At 48.7% G+C, this 24,340-nt stretch overlaps 1 protein-coding gene across 12 annotated transcripts in view; it reads left to right on the plus strand.

The window, feature by feature from the left end:
- Window positions 1–24,340, plus strand: part of ADGRB2 (adhesion G protein-coupled receptor B2) — a 1,170,899-nt gene that overhangs the window by 666,164 nt on the left and 480,395 nt on the right. For all 12 annotated transcript variants that reach the window (XM_069622503.1, XM_069622504.1, XM_069622505.1 and 9 more), the window contains 2 exons: window positions 7,135–7,236; window positions 8,854–8,960. In XM_069622503.1, the coding sequence (XP_069478604.1) occupies window positions 7,135–7,236; window positions 8,854–8,960 (209 nt within the window). The remainder of the gene's footprint in view (window positions 1–7,134; window positions 7,237–8,853; window positions 8,961–24,340) is intronic.

Here is a 24,340-nt window from a genome sequence, read left to right on the forward strand (position 1 = left end):
ATAATTTTAGCGACACCAAAACCATTAACAGCATCTATTCAAACCATTGAATGGCTACTCAATCACTTGGCCTCAATGCCAAAATAAACCTTTTGATTTTTGCTTCCAAGAATAAAATTCAAAAATTGGGCTCCGACTATGATATCATAGTTTTATCATAGCCGATAATACAATAAAAGTAGCCAGAACAGTTAAGACCGTTGGCATCACAATTGATGCAGAACTTACCATGAAATCACAGGTTGCTCAGGTCAAAGCCACATGTATGTGACTAAACGTCTTAATCACATTCAACCATATCTCTCCATACAAAATCGGTCTCTGCTCGCTACCGCATTGGTTAATTCACGCCTCGATTACGGTAATAGTCTGTTGGCTGGTAATGCAAATGCAAATGTGCCTCTGCTGCAAATTACACGAAACAACGGCTTTAGAGCCATATTCGGTCTTTCTTGTAAAAATCACGTCTTGGTGGCCAGACAGAAACTTCACTGGCTACCAGCGTATTACGCACAAAATTCTTTCTCTGACTTGTAAATGTCGCAATTCCGATGCGCCCCAGTATCTGTCCGATCGGCTATCCGCTTGTAGAGTGGGTCGTTCACTGCATTCCTATGACCCTTCTAATCTTGCAAAACCTAGAATCATAATCACTGGGTTCCGTGGCACCATGTTTGACGTTCAGGCTCCCATAGCCTGGTATGAGCTCCCTGTAAATAATTTTACTTTCTTCTTTCTTGTTTGTCCGTCCCGTTTGTGTTTTTGTGCGTCTCGTTTGTTTTTCTGTGCGCTTCAAGGCCCATGGGCGATTTAGCGCATTATACAAATTAAATGAAATCAATAATTTCCCTTTCTCCCTGTCCATCATGTGCACTCCTTTCTATTTACATTTCCTTGGTATTGCCATGCTGTACTTGCTAATAAGAACCCAACATTTGCTTGACCTACTGGAAGCAGTATTGGAGCACGAGTGAAACATTATGACACAGTGACCTATCAAGATGTCTGCAGCTTGGCTCCTTCTCTGTCATAGTAGGGGTGTGGTTATGCCTCCCAGAATGTTGAGGGAAGGTCTTCCTTTATTGTGCAATGATTAATGGTTGCTGTATGCGCAAACCAGCCTCTAATGGGCATATGATCTTCTAGACCAAGGGTCTGCAATTGCAGTTCTCTGGATGTTTTGGACTACGACATCCATAATCCCCCACCATTAACTATGCTGGCTAGGCCTGTTGGGAGTTGTACCCCTAAACATAAGGGGAGCTAAATGTTGCAGGTCCCTGTTCAAGACCTAAAGCTCTAGACTGGCGCACCCTGAATACCTGACGGGTAACAACGCCTCAGGTTACAGATGTTCCCTTGCAACACATCCACCAGTTGCTGGTCCCACTGCCCCTGTAGCATACGATGGGTGAGCACTATGGTGAATCGAGGGAATTCATCCCTTCTCCCCAAAGGGGAGCCCCCCCATGTGAGAATAGGAAGGTGAGCCGGTTCTGGAACACCCTCCTTCGGGGTCGAGGTAAGGGTGGTAGGACCTCACTGAGAGAGACTCCCCCTTTGGGGACAAGGACTCTAAGTCATACCCCATGGTGGCATACATGGGCATATATGACACACAGAACTGTGTACAATCCAGAACGTGGTTGAAGAGAAATCTAAAATATATTGTTACCAACAAGAAAGAGGATGTATGCCTTTAAACGGGAATCTACATTTAACTGGGACATGCAGACTCGGAGAGGAGGACACGGCGTAGCGAGTTGAGGCAGAGACACGCATACACAAGCAGGAGAGGCCCCCTGGCAGCGTAACACCTGAGAGGGGAGGGGTTGCTGAGAGCCGTGCAACCTGCGAGTTTAGAAACTACTCTCAAAGGTAGAGCAAAGCACCGGACGCACAGTGTCCACAAACAGGGACGAACAGAGGAAGAGGCAGTGGAAGTGTGACTGTAACGACTTCCTGGTGGAGAGGGCGCACAATGAAAAATGCCGAAACCACTACGCTGCGAAAGCAGCAAACCATCCAGATACCGACAGCGTTACCAGCATGGAGAGAGAGAGCACAGGGAGTGGGACACCGGAGAAGAAAAGGACGTTGAGAAAACAAGCAACCGAACAGACCCCAAGCGAAGAGAGGCCCTGAAGACATTCCCCAACATAATCCAGGGTAACAGGCAGAATGGGAGAAGCGAGAGGTCGCCGGGGGATCATTATTAAATAGCATCAACTCGTCTCAGTAGAACTGGAGAGACTGTACCGTTGAAGTCAAGGAAGTGGAGCTATAATAATTAGAAAGAGCGAATCACGATAAAAGCAGGAACAGATATCAGTAAGACTGACCTACAAATACCCTGGGAAGAGGGGAGAGTACTATATATGTTAAGAGACAGAGACTGTAAACCAAATGGAGAACACTATTAAGGAAGTGTAAGAGAGGCCCACTAGAGTATAGATAAGCCAAACAATCCGCCCGAGAAGAGGGGGAACTTTAAGTATCAAGAAATCACACCCCAGCGAAGGAAGTAAATGCTACCAAAGGTACTTAATTGAAGAGGAACAGATAAGAGGCAGTCCTGGAAAACAATCTGTAAAGAGGCGGGAAACCTCACAGAACCTTTGAAAGAGTTACAAGAACCTATACAGATGGTGACAAGAGACTCTTTGAAATTAACCCATTGATAAGAAGTTTGTAGCCAAGGAGAAAGTCTTCAGAGGAAAGACCACCCGGAGAAGGGAGACATTCTCCTGATCGTATTTTTGTTGGAATGGTGGTAGGCTCGGGTAGGATTCGTTTTTGGAAAGCCGGCCTTTTTCTGTGTGTTTTGTGACGTCCTGAAGACGGACGAGCACCGTAGTTATTTATGTAGCCAGGGAACACCAGATACCAAAAGGGAAAGTTAGGCCTTTTCTTATAATTTAATAGACATCCAAATGGAAATGTCAACACTGTGTCCGCGTCCTCCTTCTGACCCTTCACAGCACTAGAGTCAGGGGTTTCACTAAAGTTCGGTTTATTGAGCTTTCATTGCTGGGGACTTATCTCAGCCACCAGTGACCGTTCTGGAGTACCCCATTTAATGCCAAACAGTGTGTCACCAGTCTGAAATGCCTTCATGGGAATTGCCCTGCAAAGACCTTGGCGGGTGCCGTATCTCCCTGCCAAGGAATGGTTTCTTGCTTGCCATGTACTTGCTGGATTTACAGTGTCTTTCAGGCCTCCTATTGCATCCCCTCTTCATTGCAGTCCTCTCCATACGTGTTTAGCTTTTCTGTGCATTTATAGAAGGGGACCAACCACATGCCTCCTGCTTTTCACCTAGTTCCCAAATGGTGCAGTCCAGCCCCAAGTGGCACCTGTGTTTGCTCAGCATCCTCTTTTCTGCAATATTCTTGCTACCAAATATGTGTTTCCCAAACAGGGAACCCCCATAACCTCTTCTTACCATCACTAGTGTTTCTTTGCCCTCTCCCCTTGGCCATCAAACCTACCTCTCCTCTTTTCCAGTTTCTTAATGTGGGCTGGCGGTCTAGTTTGCCATAAGCCCTAGGCTGTAGCAGAGGGGGACACGTGCACCCTTTATAAAATCCTTAAACAAACTCAAGCCAATTGAGGCACTTTTAAAGTAATTGTGTTCCCTCTGAAGTATTTGAATTTAAATAAGGGTATTGCACTACCCTGATTACAATTCTGCTGAAGTGCAATTTGTTTCACCAGCTTTAATCATGAAGTTCATTTGGTTGTAAATCATTGCAAGTAATAAAGGATGGATCCTAGTTCCCCAGCAAAGTCGCCACAACCCTAAGGTGACCTTTGTTAGCGGTTGTCCTGCTGGGGACGTACCCTCCTCCCTTCCAGCCTGTGTATGGAAACTGCCTCACTGAGGTCCTTTGGTAAACTTCCACTGTGCCATTCTGGTTTTAGAGGATACAAAGAGAACACAGTTTGTTTGTCCTGTTTCGTGGAAGTCAGGGCGTTCTCATCTGTGTGCGACACCGCGGCTGCGGATTGTCCATACTTGCAAACACCATGCACATACCGGAGCATGTGACTGTTCAAGATTGCGCACCCACTAGGAAGACCCTTTAGTATGGCAGATTGTGCAAGATCTTTTTTTTACACCTCTAAATGCAAGGTGCAATACCTCTTCATGTTTGGGGGGTGCCACTGCGATCAAGAAAGACCAGACATAGGTCTTCATATCAACAGGAACTCACAGATTCACAAATAAAAAAGCTCTGGTTCTCTAAGCGATGTTTAGTGCCCCCACCAACCCCCCCACCAAAATGGCATAGCGTAGCAGTGTCTAGGACTGAATGAGAAGCCAAAGCCCAAAAATAAATCCCTCTGTCTCTGAATACTCTTAATAATCGCAGATTAAAGGCGCTTTCAATACCTTCTCGTTTTAGACCAAATGCTGGCAAGTAACTAGGCCGGTTCACTGAGACTAACCTTGACTTTAAGTTTCATGTTTCACTGTGTCCCCTGTCACTCACATTCTGTAGGGTCTAGGGTCTCTCTCCCTTGAAGTTCCTTCCAGCTAGCTTGTGTATAAATGGAGTCCTCCTACCTCAGTCTCGCGTCTTGAGTGGTATTTGGTGGTTGGTCTAGCACTGGGCCTGGAGTTAGTATCGTGCTTTATGCCAGATGCGTTGGGCGGACAGAGAACAAGCTGAGACACTTTCCTGTGTTCTTGCATAATCTCCTCACCACCCCGATTTGCCTGGGATCCGATTCTCTACCCTATCTCCTCCTATGAGACGCCCTAGCAGATCCTTTTCCCTAGCGGACCTCCTTCTAATCCCTTATGTACCCTCCTTCTGACCGCTGGCTTCACCTGTACCTCCTCAACGCTGCCTCTGGCGTGCGCTTGTGCCTCCACCTTCCCAGGGTGGCCCGTTTTCCTGTAAGGGTTTCCATCTAACTGAGCATCCTCTGTATTCCGTGGAGTGGGATGCCTACATCCCGTCTTGTGTTCTCACCCTCCTCCTTCCAATCTCCAGTGTTCCTCCTCTTCTCTTCTGCTTCTACTTCTCCATCTCTATGCCACCTCCTCTTCCTCCTTCTTGACACACATCACCTCTTCCTGTCCCTGGTTCTCTACCTCCCATCTCTGATTTCCTTCTCCTCCTCATACTCTTAGCATTCCATCTCCTCCTCTGTCTGCTCCTCCACTCATCTCCCGTTCCTTCTCTCACACCTTCTAATATCTTCTCTCCTCTTTGTGTGCTTCACCTCCCTTGTTCTACTCGTTTTCTGTTCTCTCTCCTAACAACTTCTCTGCTATCTCTTCAAATCACTCCTTCAGCCATCTCCCAACCCTGCTTACTTCTTCAAACATCCACACACCTCTCTCTTCTTTTCCCCCTTTTATAAGTCTTTTGGATCGCCCATTGAGGAGTTTGTTCCCTATTGATTTCAACTGCTGGTTCCCTGGACTTGGGTGGTTCTCTCCCTGCTTGCCCCACCTTAACCCTGCCCATTCTGTATCCACGGACCAATGCTTTTTAAAGGGTGTCCTCATGTTGGGTTCTGAGTCATATGCTATACCGGAGAGATTTGCTGTGAATCAGTAGATCCCTACCTAGCACTCTGCCACGTCCCCCGCACTACTGCTGTTTGTTAGCAGTTAGCGATTCTTCATGCAGCGCAGTCTGAGCTTTCCTGCTCTTGCTCCCTCTTTGTATGTGTGGCACAGGGGTGCTCCAAATGTTCTTGCCCTAATCAGCCATATAGGGCTGGTCTGCCTTGTGGGTGGTCCCATGAGGATTTTGCGTGTGTCTCGAGTTATCTTTACTTCCATGTCTTTCTAGCAGTCCAAATAACCCACAATGAACAGTTTCCCTGGGATGCCTCATTTCGGTGGCATGGTGGGGGTAGCCAGAGTATCCTCCAGACCCCAGGCCCAGCATCATGTGGCCTGTGGCAACACCCACTCCCTTGCCAAACCGCACCTTCCTTCTTATGGTCAAGCTTAGCACTCTGGCACCGGGGTTGGTTAGTGGTGGTGAATTTTGGAATGTTGCCACCATGGCAACATTGGGTGCCGCTATATGAGTGCACTGCATTGATCAACCTTGAATCGCTGAATGTACTCAGCGACTTGCTTGGAATCCTTGGTGTCCGCACCCTTGCCTTGCATGCTTGTGCTGATACACTAATCCTTCTCCAGCCTTTGTCTAGACGGATCACTGCTATGTGGAAGAGTCTTAGAGCAGTCATGGCTCCTTTCCATTACCCAGTAAGGGTCTCCGCTTGATGGACCCTTTGAATCTGGGTGAAGGACCTGGGTTCTAATCCTTGTCTGCACACTCCATAAGTGGATTGCAGAGTAAGAGCTCACTGTAGTGAAAGGCCTAGGAACCGGGAATCGGCAATGGCGGCCTCCATTGGAAACATGGCAGCCATCTTTGTGCTGTTAGTGTCAATTGACTGCGCCAAACTCCTGCTTTGCACCGGAAAAGCAGGCACTCACCGCCGGTGCCTGGTGGCCAGATAACCGATCCATGCACTCTGGTACTGGGAGCTCCCTCACGGCACTGGAATCCACCTGACATTCTCCGATGAGGTGTTTCCACATGTGGCTGCCACTCTTTGAGGGAACTGCACCCTCATTGGAATAGGGCGGATGTGGACGAAAGGTTGGAAAGGCTTTTTCCATTCTTTTTGCAGACATTTGATGCAATCTCAATGGGGATATAACAGGTGTTAAGAACAATTTCTGTTTTTCTTCTATTAGGTTTTGTCTGTTTTTAGAGAAATAGTTGTGGGATTTTGTTTTTGTTTTTGTGGTCATTTGTGATTTTGAATCATTTATAAATGTGTCTCGCTACTGGCAAAATGAAGTCTTCTGCGTGTCACACGCTACTCACAGGTGACGCAGGGTTGCTTCGGGGACATGCCTCTATGTGTGGCTAGCTACTTAGTGCTGTGTGAGCTCAGATGGAGTGCACGGACTTCTTTTGGCATTTCTATTCTCCCGGTGAATTCCTCGCCTCCTCACCGTCCCTCACTATGGCTTTCTGTGGAATGACTGCTTGTGCGCCAATATTCTTTGTACTTCCCTTAATGAGATTCACACCTCCCCTGAGCACCCAGTTTCAGGTTCTCACTTTCTCCTTTGTTGCTTTGCAGCTTTTCATGAGATGTGCAAAGATGAATATGTGATGTCGATTACGTGGAAGAAAACGGCAGCCGGGGACATCGTGTACAACAAGTGCCCGCCAAATGCCACTGGTCAGTGGGTCCTCCTTCCACAAATGTACAGATTTCTGTTTTTCTTCTCTCTGTCCTTTGATTTCCCTGCACTGAATCCAAAATGTTTCCTCATTGAGGTAGGCTTATGGATTCCAGTCAGTGGTAGACTTGTGCAGGACCAGGTTCTGTGGTTTCCCTAATAGTGACGTGTCAGTGGTAGACTTGTGGAAGAAGAGACGCCTGCATTCATCTAGTCCTAGGGTGAGTCTGGTAGACTTGAGCAAGAGGGGTTTCTGAGGTTTTCCTCATAGTAAGTGAGTGATAGACTTGTGAGGGAAAGGAGGCTTATGCATTCCACCAGGACTACAGTCAGAGTGGTAGACTTGTGCAGGATCAGGTTCTGCGGTTTCCCTAATAGTGACGTGTCAGTGGTAGACTTGTGGAAGAAGAGACGCCTGCATTCATCTAGTCCTAGGGTGAGTCTGGTAGACTTGAGCAAGAGGGGTTTCTGAGGTTTTCCTCATAGTAAGTGAGTGATGGACTTGTGAGGGAAAGGAGGCTTATGCATTCCACCAGGACTACAGTCAGAGTGGTAGACTTGCAGGATCAGGTTCTGCGGTTTCCCTAATAGTGACGTGTCAGTGGTAGACTTGTGGAAGAAGAGACGCCTGCATTCATCTAGTCCTAGGGTGAGTCTGGTAGACTTGAGCAAGAGGGGTTTCTGAGGTTTTCCTCATAGTAAGTGAGTGATGGACTTGTGAGGGAAAGGAGGCTTATGCATTCCACCAGGACTACAGTCAGAGTGGTAGACTTGCAGGATCAGGTTCTGCGGTTTCCCTAATAGTGACGTGTCAGTGGTAGACTTGTGGAAGAAGAGACGCCTGCATTCATCTAGTCCTAGGGTGAGTCTGGTAGACTTGAGCAAGAGGGGTTTCTGAGGTTTTCCTCATAGTAAGTGAGTGATAGACTTGTGAGGGAAAGGAGGCTTATGCATTCCACCAGGACTACAGTCAGAGTGGTAGACTTGTGCAGGATCAGGTTCTGCGGTTTCCCTAATAGTGACGTGTCAGTGGTAGACTTGTGGAAGAAGAGACGCCTGCATTCATCTAGTCCTAGGGTGAGTCTGGTAGACTTGAGCAAGAGGGGTTTCTGAGGTTTTCCTCATAGTAAGTGAGTGATGGACTTGTGAGGGAAAGGAGGCTTATGCATTCCACCAGGACTACAGTCAGAGTGGTAGACTTGCAGGATCAGGTTCTGCGGTTTCCCTAATAGTGACGTGTCAGTGGTAGACTTGTGGAAGAAGAGACGCCTGCATTCATCTAGTCCTAGGGTGAGTCTGGTAGACTTGAGCAAGAGGGGTTTCTGAGGTTTTCCTCATAGTAAGTGAGTGATAGACTTGTGATGGTCTTGTGAGGGCAGAGGGACCTTCGGATTGCACTGAGTCTATAGTCAGTGTGTTGGACCAGTGGAGTCTGGCTGGCCTTTAGAGTTCCCTAGCACTAGACTGAGAGACACAGACATGCCGCGGTGTGCATAGCAGAGTGTGAGAGTCCAGCTCTGCACCTGTGTTATGCATAAGAATGGTGGATGATTAGGTGTGTTACTGTTAATGTCCTTGCTGTGCTTCAAGCTTCTTTATCTTGAATGTTCTTCCAGGCTCTGCCAGTCGCCAGTGTGTGCTGAATGCCCAAGGAGTGGCCAGCTGGGCGGTTCCCAGCTTTGCCCGGTGTGTCTCCAACGAGTACAAATCTCTCCACCTCGTCGTAAGTAAAAATCCCTTCTTCTTTCATTTTCTTCCACTTCCCCCCCCCCCCACCCCCCTTGTGGAACCCTGCAGTCTTCTGTAGATCCACGAGCCGGCAATAATATTCATAGTCTGAGGCGAGGACCGTATTCAGAAGCTCTGAAAACATGTTCTAACTCAGCATATCGGCCTCCTTATCTGTGGGTGGGTGTGATGATGCTGAACGGTGTCTTATTGTGTAATCTGTTATCTGTAGAGTCTATATTAACACCCTTTTCTTGGTTTTAATGGATGATTTATTTAAACTTTCCTAAGACTTTTTGAAAAACAATAATCTACCGAATTGTAATTTTTTCTCTACTATGTTCATTTTTGGGTTTATTTTGCAACCAGTTTTCTGTGAGTCATCACATCCTTTTGAAGGTTGCTTTGATAGTTGGAAGGTAACTGGAGTTGCTGGAATGCAAGCTAGGTTTATGTCGTGTCTGCCGTCTGTCTGAACATACAGCGTCCAGGCATCAGTTCTGGGCCTTTTCCCCCAGAAGTCTCTCAGAGAGATGACAAGGAACCTGAAGACCCTGGTTGAGGAAGATATGCCCTGGAAAAGGTCTTGAGATCCCAGAGCATCGATGATTCACACCGGCTGTATTGCGCTAGATTGCCAAAGGTTTCTCTCGGAGCATTTTCAAGATGCTCTGGGACCAGATTTGCCAGATCTCCATTTCCAGAAGAGTATCACAACGAGACCACGGGAATCTCCAGATTTGCTCCATTGGAAAACCCTGGTGATGCACTATCAGAGTGCTCGTGCAAATGTATTACTTTCCTGCCTCTTCTGATATCCGGCAGAGCAAATCAGACCCAACGTGTTTTACTGATAAGGTAAAGGCAGCTACATAGTGTCACCTTGTGCACTCTTCAGAGAAGACAGGACAAGAGGACCTCTTTACTTACCCCAAATCTCACTAATAGGGTGCCGTTCCTTCATCAGACTCGACTTCCGCTCCTTTTGAGGATGCTCCCAACAGGAGGACTAAGTCTTCTCAAGCTGTATGACTCTGCGAGGAACAAAACAGCCTCCCTGTACCCCTCCCCAGAGAACAAGGTTCAGTGTCCACAAGGAGGCTACACCTAATTTCTGGGTTCATTGTAGCATGGGCTGCTCAGTGTTTTTGACCCTGCAAAGATATGATAATTGTCTGTGCAGTAACATTTCACTACTATTTTGTGACCGGCGGCCCTTTCAGGCCCGGTGCGAGCCACAGCACGGATGCTATTCGATGCAGGGAAGCCTCCATGGCCTGTACTTCTTACGTTTTGGAAAATGACCCTGAGAAGTACCCTAAAGGAGACCGAATTTGTCCAAAAGTATGCTAAATGATGTTTGGGATCTTGGACCTGACACAAACCTGCTTCTGCCATAGGAACACCTCTTTGATTTACCCAACACATTGAACTTTTGTATGAGCACTATCCTATAATGGGGAGAGGTAAGGAGTATCAGAACATGGATTTTAGAACATGGCGGGGGTAGTCTTGTCAGTGCCCAACAAGTGATTCGTTGAAGAGTAGGGTCTTCAGCTTGTTCATAAAGGTCAGGAGATATGTATGGTGCCTGCATGGTCGATGGATTTTGATTAGAGACACAAATCGCTTCCTTACCTGAAGGGGTTGGAGGTGCTCCTCACAGGTTCAGATACAAGGATCTCCTCTTGACCTTTGGAAGTTTCCTTTCTGAAATAAACATGCCTAATTTGGTCAGCCAGTTTGTCTGCGGGATCGGAGGTGGGCTGTTAAACGTGGAGGCTAGCCGGGCTCCATACATAAAGAACGTTCTATGTTCCCTGTTGTAGAAAGTAGAACAGTGCGATGCATGGGGGGTGGGGGGGGGGGTTCGGTGCACGTTCTCGGTGACTAGGACGCGCGTTCATCCAGTAGTATTCTAAACCCTTTGCTTCAGACCCTTGATAAAAAGGATTACTGGCAGGATGCAAGCACTGCAGTAGACCCGCCATCTTTACTCGAGCCTTCCTTACAGAGTTGTTAAAAGTGAAATACAATGTTTACGCGCGCTTGACTGATAAACACGTCTCACATTTGTAGGATCCCTGACTTTGTTCAGTGCTCTAGCGAAAGCTGGAAGCGGATACATATCCAGCCATGGCTTGTACCGGCCTTTTCCAAGACTACAGCGCTTTAACCTGCACTTAACATTCCCCTCCTGCCCTTACTATTAACACCGTCCCTCTGGGCTCCAGGGAGCTTCATGGGCAATTCTATTTGTTTAGTGAATTTAAAAACGATGTTTGTTCACTAACATGCCGGTTTCGAGTTGCGGCCCGAGAGGTCACTTCGTGGTCCTGCAGTTTGTATTTGCATTAAATGCACTGGAGTTGGATGTCCTGTTTATCAAAAAATATCAAAACAATGATCGGGGCAGATTTTCAAACAGACCAAAACATGTTGGTGACATTAGCATACTAAACAATTTTATCGATTTATTCGTTTAAAAAAACGTGATTCATTTCTACAAACACACGTATATTGCACATGATTAGACATGTACATCACACATGATTCCCAACAAAATAGACTAACAATAAATAAATAACTCTAAAATGCATCAAACTCTAAAAATACAAAACATATGTCAACCTTCCATACCATTTAGTTGCTCAGGAATAAAACAACCTAAACTTTTCAATTGTTGAATTAAGCCTTTTTGGGAAGCACCTGTAAATATTTCCCATCTACACCTTTTAGCTCGGGGTATCGAAAGTATCAAAGTAAACACCCCATTGGCCTATTTAACCATGGATATACATGACATTGCATAATACAAAATGTTAACAGGCAGTGTTTCGGCCTCCAGATCAGTTACACAATCTCGCTGTTCCAGCCTTCATCAGGACTAAGACTGATTGCAAAGATCCCATATATGGTTTCCTGTGGTAATGTTTGTCTACGATAAAAACAAAAACTGTCTCTTATAAAGGTCTGTCTGAAACATTTATGTGAAATGAAACTGACATTTATTCAAAACTCTTTGAATGTACACAACATATTACCTTAGAAAACACTTCCTTCAGCTATCCGTTTACATGTAATACATTTTGTAAGGGTGCCGAAGTAAGACTCCCACACGGAAGGGTCTTTGTGGTTGTTAAAGACTTTTATTAATGTGGGCAAATGAAAAGAAAACCCTATCTCTCCCTACTTCTAGGGGGGGATTTCCCCGCCTCAACAAAATACGAATGTCTCTATCAAAATGTTCAAAAGCAAAAGTTCATAGTCCTATGTCAGAATGCGAGCTCTGTCACTCATACTCTATGCTAAACTAAATGTGGTCAGGGGAACGGTTCCCTCCCTCTGGACAAAACTCAGTTCTTGGTCTGAAAGTTCTCGGAGTTCAGTTTCAACTGATGGGAAAAATGTCTCTCTTCCCAGGTCCAGTATATATATGGACTCCCTGTGCCGTCCCGGCATTGCAGTACATTTGGGTTGAATGTTGGGTTTCCTCGTGACCAACGGAAGCTCCCAGTCGCTCCGCTCAGTGTTCCACAGTCTCTCTCGCTTCGGGCTCTTTGCTGTCTGTGGTGGCTCCACGGCGGTATGAATGGGATATTTGGGGGCTCCTTTCTTTCTCTGGTTCGGGATCTGTACTGCTCCAGCAGCTCCGTTCGGATCCCTGCTGTCTCGCACTCTGGCTTAACTTCCTCTGCAGCAGCTGCGCAGTATTTTGGAATCGGAAAAAATACAATATTACCGCTGTTACACCGAGCAAAGGAAAATACACCGACACGGGCTTTAAAAGATTCCCAGAATCTTTATTACAAAACTGAACAGTATTCAACAAAGTACACAAATAGCTATTCGGCCGTCAATACATCACAGAGACCACCAGCAGGGTTCAATATGAGCAGTGAAGGAATTTCCTAGCTGGACATCGACGCATTTATACAATTTGTAAAATGATGTCCAGCCCCCTTACAGGTTAATCATGCACTGGGCTAGGGTCGCGCCAGGTTCACTTTCCTAATTTACATATCTCGTGCATGCGGTTTACTTTTCAATACATTTACTAACACACTCCATTATTCTTCAATTTAACATTTACACTCTTTATATATTGCTTTAATACAGACCAAACAATGTTTCGCATATTATATTCGGATAGCATTACTGTTCTTGTATACTTGTAGTTTAACTTTGCTAATTCAAGTAATCCCCTGCTCCCGAGGTCAACAAAGGACAAGGTCTACATGACCCTAACATGTAGCCTGAGGGCAGGTTGGACATTAACTCCCCTACAGAGGTTGGAGAGGTTAAAGCAAGAACAAGGACACACGAGACGGCCATTTTAGATTACAGGGAGACTTTGTATAAAATCCCAAAATGGTGGTTTCTAACCTAAAATGGAGGCTTGATTCAAGATGGCGCCTTACATCCATTTCTAAGGTCAAGACCTTGCCGCAGAGAGTTATTCGCGTACAATTTTTAAGCAACTTGGCGTAGGCCAATATACGTACAAATCGTTTGTAATAAGAGGCATAATTTAATATCCCGTTTGACAGTATGGAAGGGGAGTTCTGCTGACAGGCTGCTCTGGTAGCTCAGTTTGGGTCTCCTCTCTCTCTCTCTCTCTCTCTCTGTCTCTGTCTCTGTCTCTGTCTCTCTCCCTTTCTCTCTCTTTCTCTCTCTCTTTCTCTCTCTCTTTCTCTCTCTCCCTCTCTGGATTAACTTCCTCTGGGGCAGTTCTGCAGTATGGAAGTGTTGCTCTGCTCACAGACTGCTACGGCAGCTCCATTCGTGTCTCGTCTCTCTCTCTCTGGGTCAACTTCCTTTGCAGTGGCTTCAGTTAGGAAGCGCTGCAGGGCTTGCATTTGCCTGGCCCCCGGTTTTCCATCGTTCTCTCCTGCCTGCTGGTTGCAGACAGTTTAAGGTCCTCCCAGGAGCTGCCACTGCATCCCGGACAGCAGTCTTCTCCCCACGCCTCACGTCCTTAGCGGTCCTTCTTTCCTTTTAATTAGCATGATTTGCCTACTGGCTCCTTTTTGTCTAGACCGCTCATATTGGTTCCACAGAGTGGTAATCATTACTCTGCACCTCTTCTTCATCTCAGTGGTTGTTGGCAGTGTGTCTTTCAACTCCTCCCTATTCTTCTTCTTCTCAGTTCTTTCTACTTTTTGAGTCTTATAGATGTACATGGGATAGGAGGGTAGGGATGGAGAGAGTGGGGGTGAAGGAGTGGTGTAAGTGTAAGACGGATGCCACATTCTCCCACAATAGTCATCACTGGTCCCAGAGGGAGGTTCCCTCCCCATGAGATCCACCCACAGAGTACCACCATCAGGGGACGATCGGGTAGCGGCCTCCGCTCCCTGGTCTCATGGGAATGGGCTCCCCCTATAGAAGCAGTAAAACATCCTGAGATTCGTCACAATATCCTCTGAGTACATCTGCAGATATCCATATCAGCAGAGAACACGACAAATACCTCTCTTAGTCAAGTTGTCGGATATTATCTAAGTATAACCAACTCATGAATATGACCTTTATCAAAAATGCAACAGTAATGTACAGATTGGGGAATGTTGCAACGCAGCTTGCCATCTACCTGCAGCGCATGATGAGTTTGTTAATGAGCCACATTTACGCAGGTACAGGGGTTTGTTTTGCATTGGGAACAAAAAGTATGGTTTCCTTTGGGTGGAAAGGATATACCTGAAGGCTGTGGAGAGTTTAATGTAAACTTGGATTTATTAGGAGGCCGGTGAGAACCCCTGTAACCTGGCCTTGTCAAAGGGGTGCAGAACCCCTCTCAGGTGGGGATAGGAGGCCAACCATGGAGGAGTCCAGAGCCACATCTAACCCTGATGTGGACAATGGCAGCAGAGAGGGACCACATTCCTGCCTATCTCCCCCTTTGTGCTAGTCTGTGTGTTTGCACACCCTTATCCTCAGGCTTGCCTCCCTGTTCAAATGCTCGCCAGTCTTATTCCTGACTTTCAGAAAGCCTCAGAGCAATGTTGAATAACAACCGAGAAGTTCAGGGGAGAGAATCAACATCTGCATCCCATGCTCAGAATAGCGCAGAGAAGCTATGAAGAGCCACCACAGCCCGGCAGCAACCCAACTGCATCAGTGCACCTGCCCGCGTTTGCGAGTGAACGCTGGCGCAGCTGCGCACCAGAGCAGCGCGGAAACCCACATCATGAGCATGGCTGAGTCCGCTGGCAAGCTTGCACTATCAATTAATGGTCCCATAGACCACCAAGGACAGAGAGAGAGAGAACAGCATGAGAACCTTTCCTCAAACGAAACTGAAAAGGCCCACAGGAACGACCGCCCCCCGAAACACGAACTGGGACATTGAACTTGCTACACCGCCATGGTCATTACCCAGCAAGCCCCTACGGGTTCAGTGGGCAGTGTTTTGTCCCCTTTTCAAGACTCGCCTTGGTGAGGGAAGAAGGGCATAGATTATGTTTATGTTTGTTTGTTTGTTTGTTAGTTAGGGAAAAGCAGCCGGGGGGCAGGAATCAGGTGGTGTGGGTTTTTCAGGTGAGGTCAGAGTTGGAGGATGACCAAGAGACAAGCAGGAGGAAGGAAGGAGTGGCGACTTATGATTGAGATTGTTGGAGCAGGGTGAGGTAATTGTTTAGGAGTGAAAGTGTTTATGCAGTGGGAGTGTATGTGTTTCTGTGGCAATTGAGTACATGTTAGTGTAAGGAGTGAATGGGAAGTGAATGATACAGGGTGAAAGGATGGTGTTTGAGTAGCAGTGGGAGTAGTGGTGGAGTGTCAGGAGCAGTAATATCAAAGTGTACAGGCAAAGAGTAGGAGGAGTGAAACATCTGATGGGCGGCGGACTGGTGGGAGGTGTAAACTGGAGGGAGTGGTAGTCAGAGTAGAAGAGACGGGATGAGTGGGCGTGACCGTAATAGCATGAATCCAACAGAGTAAGTGCAAAGCACTATCCGAACTCCCAGCACCGCACTAACCTTCGGTCAGGTTGGGGGAGTTAGAAAGTTCCCAAGGGAGTTGTGACGGGGTGCCCGCCACAAATAACCACTCTGACTCTGATAACAAGTCCAAGGGTCTGTATGGCCAAATATAAGACAGACTGGCTGTAAAATCTTAGAGTGGTCTCCAGGGTGTATCAAGCTTTTTAGGAAGTTTGGTGCTAGGGCCGTCCCCCGCGCTCTGCTTCCCACTGGTTTACCCCCTCGCTAGCCCTGGCGTCCCTAACAGGGATGTTAGTTTCCCTGAACTACCCCGCTTAGTTGTCTAGGGAGTTGGGAATGGTGCCTTATTTCACCCGGTGTCACTTGTTCTCATTCCAAACACCTGACCCTTCACTACCCTGGGTTCTTAAGATTTTCTCCTCCCACCACGTTACTATCCCACCGATCTCTCACCCCGCCTTCCCACCTCCACCCTTTCATCTTACTTTGCGCGTATTTACAACCACCCCTCCACCTCGGTTATCCTGTCTTCCCTCCTTCGTCCCACTCCACTGCCTTGCCTCCTGCTATTCCTCTGTTACAATCTCTGCCTCACTCTACGCTGATAATTACTCCTCTTCTCCAACTCACTGTCACTCTTATTATTCTGTTGCTCCTACTATTTGTACTCTGCACTTAACCCTGGCTATTGCCCTACCTGCTAACGCTGTACTGATTCTTGTACTCACTAACGCTCTCTACTACCGACCCCACTTGCAATATTACCCTTTGCTCCCACTACCTCGACTTCCCACCACTAATACCTCTGCCTAGCTCCACTCCAAACTACTACTACCTCTGCCACTGCCACCACTAACATTCTGCTGCTCCTACTCTGCCTCTACTCCTCACTCTTTCCGCTCTCACACTCAAACACTCTCAATCACACTCATATCACTCTCGCCTCCTCTGGTTTCTCTAACGCCTTCTTCAGCACCTCCTGTCCTCACCCACTTGCAAACTCACACACACACCTCCTTACATACCCCACCCCCTCCCAAGATACTTACCCTATCCGATAACTTACCTGGCTTCCAGGGGCGTGGTGTGGGCCTGCTATGGGAGGCAGTAAAAGGGCTTGCAAGCCCTGCCCCTTTTCCGACATGGACCCTGGTGTGGGTGCTGGGACGGTGGATGTGAAGGCCTCCATAATATAATCTCTCTTGGTTTAGTGGTGTAAAGGCCCTCATGGAGTTACGCCGGTGTTGTAGTTATCTCGGCATCCTTTTGTGCTGTCACCACTTTTTTTTGCGGTCGGTGTTGTGTTGCTCTCTGCTCCCCATGGCAGGGTGCACTCTGCTTCTCCTGGCGTCCCGTGGCACCGGTGCTGGCAAGTGGGGCTGGTGCTCTGCGTGGGTCCTGTTGTGGCCTGGAGTCCGCCATCTGTGAAGGTAAGATATGGTGGGGAGGGGGCCTGCACAGAGTCTAGATAGCCTGCATTGTGGGGAACCACCATTATTAGAAGAGTAGGGGTCAACGTTCGGTAGCAGAAACGGCTGGGTTAGGGAGGAGAGTCGTGGCAGGACGACAGAGGGCGTGGCCCTGCGCCCCGCTGCACTGTCTCCAAGACTTGAGTGATTTTTGTGGCGTCTGTGACAAGGCCATTCCAGGAAGCTTAGAAGGCCCGTGACATTGCATGTGCTGCCCCGGGCCTGTGACGTCACTCTACAGCACAGTGGGCTTCCGGTAGTTGGGGCCCATTCTCCAGTATGGTTGTGCACACCTTGGACCGTGTGTTCAGTGATGGCCTGTTCATGGAGGAGCCATTGCAAGCTCTGAAGCGCAGACGTCCTCATGCACAGGCTAGTTTTGGCTTTCCTCCTCCGTCGAAGCCTGTTTCTGGTGTGTTTTTGAATCGGGAGGAGTTTTGTCATCCGAGGAACATGGGTGACCTTTCTGGCCACATATGTTTGTGGCAGAGGGATTGGGGAAATGAAAACGCCAGTTTGTTGCAGACATTTGCTGGAACTCGCTGCCAGCTCTGTGGAGGGGCAGCTGTTCAGCAGCACTTGTGGGGGCGACAGGTCACGGATGCATCGAGTACCCTGAATGTTCGACATTTGCATGAACACTGTCTGGTGTGCACCCCCTCATTCCGGGCATGGAGACTCCTCTGAGAAAAGCTGGTCCTGCAGAAGCTGCACCGCAGCGCAGGGGTGCAGGTCGGGGCATCACTCTAGGCTTGTGGTCCTTTTTGGAAGGGGCGCACCTTCTTGAGCTCTGCGCACTCTCTCCACTGTGCCCGGTGTACTGAGCACCCACTTCCAGCATGGCGTGCGCGATGCCACCCTACTCCGCGCCACAAGCCCCTAGATTCAGCATTTGCCAGCCTGGTTATGGGGTCACAGGCCTGCTCTAGATATGCGGGTGGCCGCACACCGCAGAATGGGCCGTCAGTGTCCGGATCTGTTGGCGCATCTCCGTGGAGCTCAGGGTTTGTGGGCCAGGCCACTGACGTAACAGGGGCCCCCGCAGCCCCGGCGGTGCGGGGGGCTCCGCCAGCACATGTTCTGTGGGGGGCCCCCTGGATAAAAAAAAAAGAAAAATATTTTTTTTGCAATTTTTTGTTTTGTTTTGCAATTTACTCTGCATTCATAAACACATGATTTCTGTAACAGAAATCATTTCTTTATGAAGGCAGAGACTACAAAAAGAAATGTTCTTTTTGAAGTCTGAGGGCTCCGCCCCCCCCAAGGCATGGCTGACCCTAGGCTGGAGGCCTCCATTTCATGGGGTTAGGGGGAGCCCTATGACTTAAAAAAGAAATAGTTTATTTTAGAAGTCACTCTGCCTTCCCAAAGAAATTACTGCCGTTATGGTTCGGTCCTTAACGGAAATCATTTCTTTATGAAGTCAGAGTGACTTCAAAAAGAAACAATGGGTCTCATTACGGGTTTGGCGGTAACCGTGCCGGTGCTACCGGCAGGTTGCTTTGGGACCTGTAATAATTTACTGGTGCCCAACTTCCTGGGAACACAGGGAGATTACAAGCCCGTCAGTCCGGGGAGTCAGGCGCCGGCAAATGATAAGTCCCCATTTCCATTGGACTCTATGGGAATGGGGTCCACGGAAGCACCGGCAACGTTAATAACGGTGCCGGTGCTTCCATGAAAACTCTGCGGGTGGGTGTCGTTCCGCCTGGCAGGTCTGGTCTAACCTGCCGGGCGGGATAGCAACCGCCCGCAGAACTGTAATATGTCAGTCCGGAAACAACGGTGCCAGTAAGCTTACCGGCACTGGTGTTTCCAGACTGGCATAGTTGTAATGAGGCCTACGTTTTTGGGAAGTATTAGGGCTCCCCTCAACCCCATGACGTTGGTGTGTGTGTGAGTGTATGGTGAAAGGGTGCACACTTAAATGTATAGGTGGCTGCCTGTGTGAGCATATGGTGAAAGGGTGCACACTTAAATGTATGGGTGGGTGCCTAGTAGTGTGTGCCTCTATGGTGAAAGGGTGCACACTTAAATGTATGGATAGCTGCCTGGGTGTCCCTGTATGGTGAAAGAATACACACTTAAATATATGGATTGCTGGGTGCGCGTGTGTGTATATGGTGAATGGTGTGTGTGCTTTCGTTCAGGGGATCAACAAATCTACATTTCGGGGGGCTAACCCAGCAAATGTTGGGAGAGGCACTAACTTCATGGGCGGTGAGGGAGGGGCAAACTTATTTGTTTGGGGCATCTCATTTCTTTACACATATTAATGAGACTATTCTAGTGCAGCTTCGATGTTACAAGCAGTTAACCCTCTCCTTTAAGTTTTAAAGCACCCACTTATGGACTGCTGTAAGAATGAGTGATCTCCTGCTGCCTTCCTACCCTTCCAATCACTCCGCTGGCATGCAAGTATTAAACCCACATCACAATTTCAATTGCCTAAAAAATGTGGCATTTGAATGCAGGTGCTAACGGTAAAATGCTTTGTTAGTAATGGCTGGGCTCCTGTTAAGAGCAAAACCCAGGTGCCATTTAAGATTTGTGTCCTGTTCTGTCTGCCAACTGCTGTGAAGGTCGACCAGGTTGAGTCATCATAGCCCAAAACTTCAGGGGGAAGGGGGAGGGAGTGCTGAATCCCAGTCAACTCAATGATGTTGCACCAATACTTGTGTTTAATGCCTTGATTACTCATTACTCCTAGCCCTATTCTTCCTCGTCCCAGTGTGTATGAGACATCACTTGTGTAAGAGGCAGAGTGCCTTATACACAAGTACTGGGATGAGGTAGAGGTACATGGAGGTAATGCCTGACTTAACTACCTGTAATCATCATTACTCCGAGTCCCACTTTTCCTCATCCCAGTACTTACCTATGAGGCAAAGAGCCTCATCCATAAGCTCTGGGACAAGGAAGAGGGACGTGGAGGCAATTCTGGGCACAGAAGCTGAGTTTGGAGGTTGGGGTAGGGTTGGGAGGGAGAAGGGATGTGTGGGAGGTGCTGGCTTGTGCAACAAATCATAAAGGCTATCCATGTCCAGGCTAATCAGGCATGATATGTGGTATTAGTGGCTAGAGGGGCATTTTGGAGTAGCCAGTCTAGTCATTCCTCAGTTTGGTACGACATTTTTTTAACTGGGCATTTCTAATAAAGCAGTCCTGCTAAGTGAATTACCTGGCTAGACTGCCATTTGGGTGCTGCCAGTCTAGCCGCTTCTTACTGCGGCTTTGTATATTTATCTGGGCATCTGTGATCAAATGATATGATATAAGTCATTTAAAACGCACCTGTACACAAGTGTTTCTAGGCGCAACAAGAAAAGGGTGGGAAAATAGAGGGAGGACAAGACAAACAATCTTACTAGGCCTTTTGTCATTCAGATCGTGCAAGTGCAAGAATGAGAAGTGCAAGGGGAAAGCGAGGGGGGAAGTGCAAGGGAGAGGAGAGGGAAAAACAGGACAGCAATGCTCTGAGTAAGTGCAGCACGGCTCTGGGTAGTGCAAGGAGAACAAGGGACTGTAGGGTTACAGTTACAGTCCCTAAGTTCTTGGTAGGATCAGAGGCAGTGCAAGGGTGACTGTCAAGAAAGTCTGGACTCAGTGAGACTCTGAGGGTAGCCAAGCAACCAGTTGGTACAGCAGACAGGTAAGTCATGTTGTCGGCAGGGGAGGGAGAGAGAGAAAGCAGAAGAGAAAAGGAAAGGTTTGAGCTGCTTCCGGAACTTCAGTTGGTCCAGCTAAAGTTTGAGAGAGGCAGGGAGGCTATTCCAGAGGGAGGTGCCTGCAGAGGAGAGAGATCTACCACCCACTCTCTGCCTGGAAAAGTGTTTAACCCTTAGAGAGTTGTAGGTAACAGAGGAAAGGGCTTGAGAAGGAAGATATTTTGGAAGAGAGCGTTGGATGTAGTGTGGGCCCCAGGCCCAGAAAGCCTTGTGGGCAATGCAAAGGGTTTTGAACTTGATCCTTGCAGCAACTGGGAGCCAGTGCAGAGATTTCAGGGCTGGAGAGATACGATTCCCTGGGCTTGAGTCCTGTCCTGGATTAGTTGCAGAGGGTGGAGAGTAGGGGAAGTCAAATTGAGAAAGAGGTTGTTGCAGTAGTCCAGCCTAGAGAGAACCAAGGCTCTGGAGACAGTGAGCTTCTGGGGTAAAGTGAGAAAGGGAAGAGTACCTTTGAGGAGGAGCAGCTGGTAGTGGGACTTGACGTCCGAGATGTGAGGAGAGAATGAGAGAGTGGAGTCAAAGATGACACCAAGGTTGTTTGCCTCACAGAATGTCGAAGGAAGAGGACCCAAGGCGGACGGCCAGAGTGAGAGAGGGAAAGCAGGGGAAGGAGTCCAAATGAGAAGGATCTCCATCTTACTGATTTAAGGCAGAGATCATTAGAGGCACGCCAATCCTGAATCGCAGATAGACAGTCAGGAATGAGCGAGAGAGGAGAAGAGTCTGAGGGGAGCCTGAAGGAAAGCAGAGTGTCATCCGCATAACACTGAAAGTTAGAGGCGAAGGTAGAAATCAGGTTGGCCAAAGGGGCCAAGTAGAGGTTGAAAAACCAGGGTGAGAGGATGGAACGGAGAGAAAGGGACCAAGTTGGACCTGGGAGGGGCTGTTCAAGAGGAAGGAGGTCAGCCACTCAAGAGCCTGATCCGTGATGCCCATGTTCTCATGGAGTCGATTGATCAGGATTGATCAGGATGGCGTGGTTGACCGTGTCGAAAGCAGAGGAAATATCAAGGAGGATGAGGACAGAAGGAATGCTGGAATCAAGGTTAGAGAGCAAATCTTCACAGGTGTTCAGGAGAGCAGTTTCCGTGACTCTGGCAGCTCTGAAGCCAGACTGAAGGTCATGCAGCACAACCAACAGATTCCGTGTGGAGAGTAAGCTGGGAGATGGACAGCTTTTCCAACAGTTTGCCTAGGAAAGGGGTGATGGAGATTGGGCGATAGATTGCCAGGCAGGCAGGATCGGCAGACAGCTTCTTGAGGAGTGGATGCATAAGGGAGTGCTTAAGGGGAGAGGGGAACGTGCCAGTGGTGAAAGTGTGATTACAGCAATCGGCCAAGGCTGGAGCGAGGGTGTGTGCATTAACACATATTTATATCGTTCTGCTAGTGCAGTGTGCAGCATATACCTTCAGCAGCACATTCGTGGGTATTGCACAAGCGTGATTATCTATGGCGGCCCAGAGTGTGGCACGACCAGTGATTTGTTGCTGAGTTGGGGGGGCCCCCTCAGCATGGCTTGCAGGGGGGCCCCCACATTTTGTGTTACACCACTGGCCCAGGCAAGGGTAGCGTGTCCATGAAACTCTATGTGCATGCAGTGCTCTGCCCTTCTTGACTTTGCTCCAGGCTGCTTTCTCTGCAGCGTGGAGATGGGCGCCATGCGCAGCAGCGAGACACGGCCTTGTTCTACAGGAAAACAAAGGGCTCGATCAAGAGCACTGCTTGGAGACTAGTGCGCCCGAGTAGGGAGTAGTGTCAGCCTTTGTAGGCGATGGAGTGTGGAATACAGAAGGGATTGCGTGTGCTTTGCCGTCAGAATCGTTGGAAAGCAGCAAACGGCTTTGATTTCCGCTACAAGCCTGGAGGGCAGAGAAGGGGCATTCATGGTGGACCCATCCCAGGCCTGTCGTTCATTGGCAGGAACAGTTCTGATCAATATTTCATGGCAATTAAAACAATTAGCATTGGGTGTCAAACTTCTCCTCGCCATCCCTGATCCTGGGGGACACTGCAGAGGCGGCTCCCTCATCCTCATTCAGGGGCAATCCTTGGGTTTGGACTGGGCCGCCTCTCTGCCTCTGCCCGGGCCCTCGCCATCCTCTGCTCCATATAATGCTGGGGTTTCACTGTGTGGAGTGCGTGCCTCTCTCTCTCCCTCTCAATGCAACCCGTGTTTCTATATTGAAGGGTTTCAGAATGAAGTGTTCGTTTAGATAAGGTACATAAATACGGCGTGTAAGTGCTTGCCCCTGTACCCGGAGTATGGGTATCGGCAAAGGTATTGCAGAGGCTGCCTGGCATTGCTGCAGAGGTTCTCAAGGTTAACAAGATTAGTGGCGCACGCACTTTCGATCATTATCTGGAAACAACAGCGCTTGAATGTCTCCCATTGATTTAGCAATAAGCCCCAATAGGCCAGGTGTTTACTGATAGGGGAGGGGGCGGGTAACTCGCTGTCTCCACAATGGAATTAACCCTGGAGAGACTACGTGTTCAGACAGGCTCTGCAGGAGACTCGGGGGGCTTCGCGGGGGCTCCGCGGAGGGGGCTTTTAGCCTTCCTGTCAGCCTTGTATATGAGGGTGCTATGGTTAACGCTGGTTCACCATACCGCCATCGTTAATCTGACCAGGCAACTGCTTGTCAGGGAAGTGGGTCAACAGAGGTGGTCTTCATGCAGATCAATCCCAGCGGAGCCCGAAGCCGCCTAAGAGCCACCCTATGCTGGCAGTGCCCAGGCAGCAGCCTGGCAGCCGTGCTGTGAGTCGCCCTATGCTGGAAAGTGCCCAGGCAGCAGCCTTACCGCCATACTGAGAGCCACCCTATGCTGGCAGTGCCCAGGCAGCAGCCTGACCACCGCATGGACAGCCGCCCTATGCTGGCAGTGCCCAGGCAGCAGCCTGACCGCCATACTGAGAGGCGCCCTATGCTGGCAGTGCCCTGGCAGTAGCCTGACCGCTGTGCTGTGTGCCGCCCTATGCTGGAAAGTGCCCAGGCAGCAGCCTGACCGCCATACTGAGAGCCACCCTATGCTGGCAGTGCCCAGGCAGTAGCCTAACCACCGTATTGACAGCCGCCCTATGCTGGCAGTACCCAGGCAGCAGTCTGGCTGCCATACTGACAGCCGCCCTATACTGGCAGTGCCCAGGCAGTAACCTGGCCGCCGCACTGAGAACCGCCCCATGGTGGCAGTGCCCAGGCAGCAGCCTAGCCGCCGTACTGTGAGCCGCCC

Source organism: Ambystoma mexicanum, chromosome 11 (genome assembly GCF_040938575.1).
Source record: "Ambystoma mexicanum isolate Mex_15411 chromosome 11, UKY_AmexF1_1, whole genome shotgun sequence".
In the NCBI taxonomy this organism is placed as follows: domain Eukaryota; kingdom Metazoa; phylum Chordata; class Amphibia; order Caudata; family Ambystomatidae; genus Ambystoma; species Ambystoma mexicanum.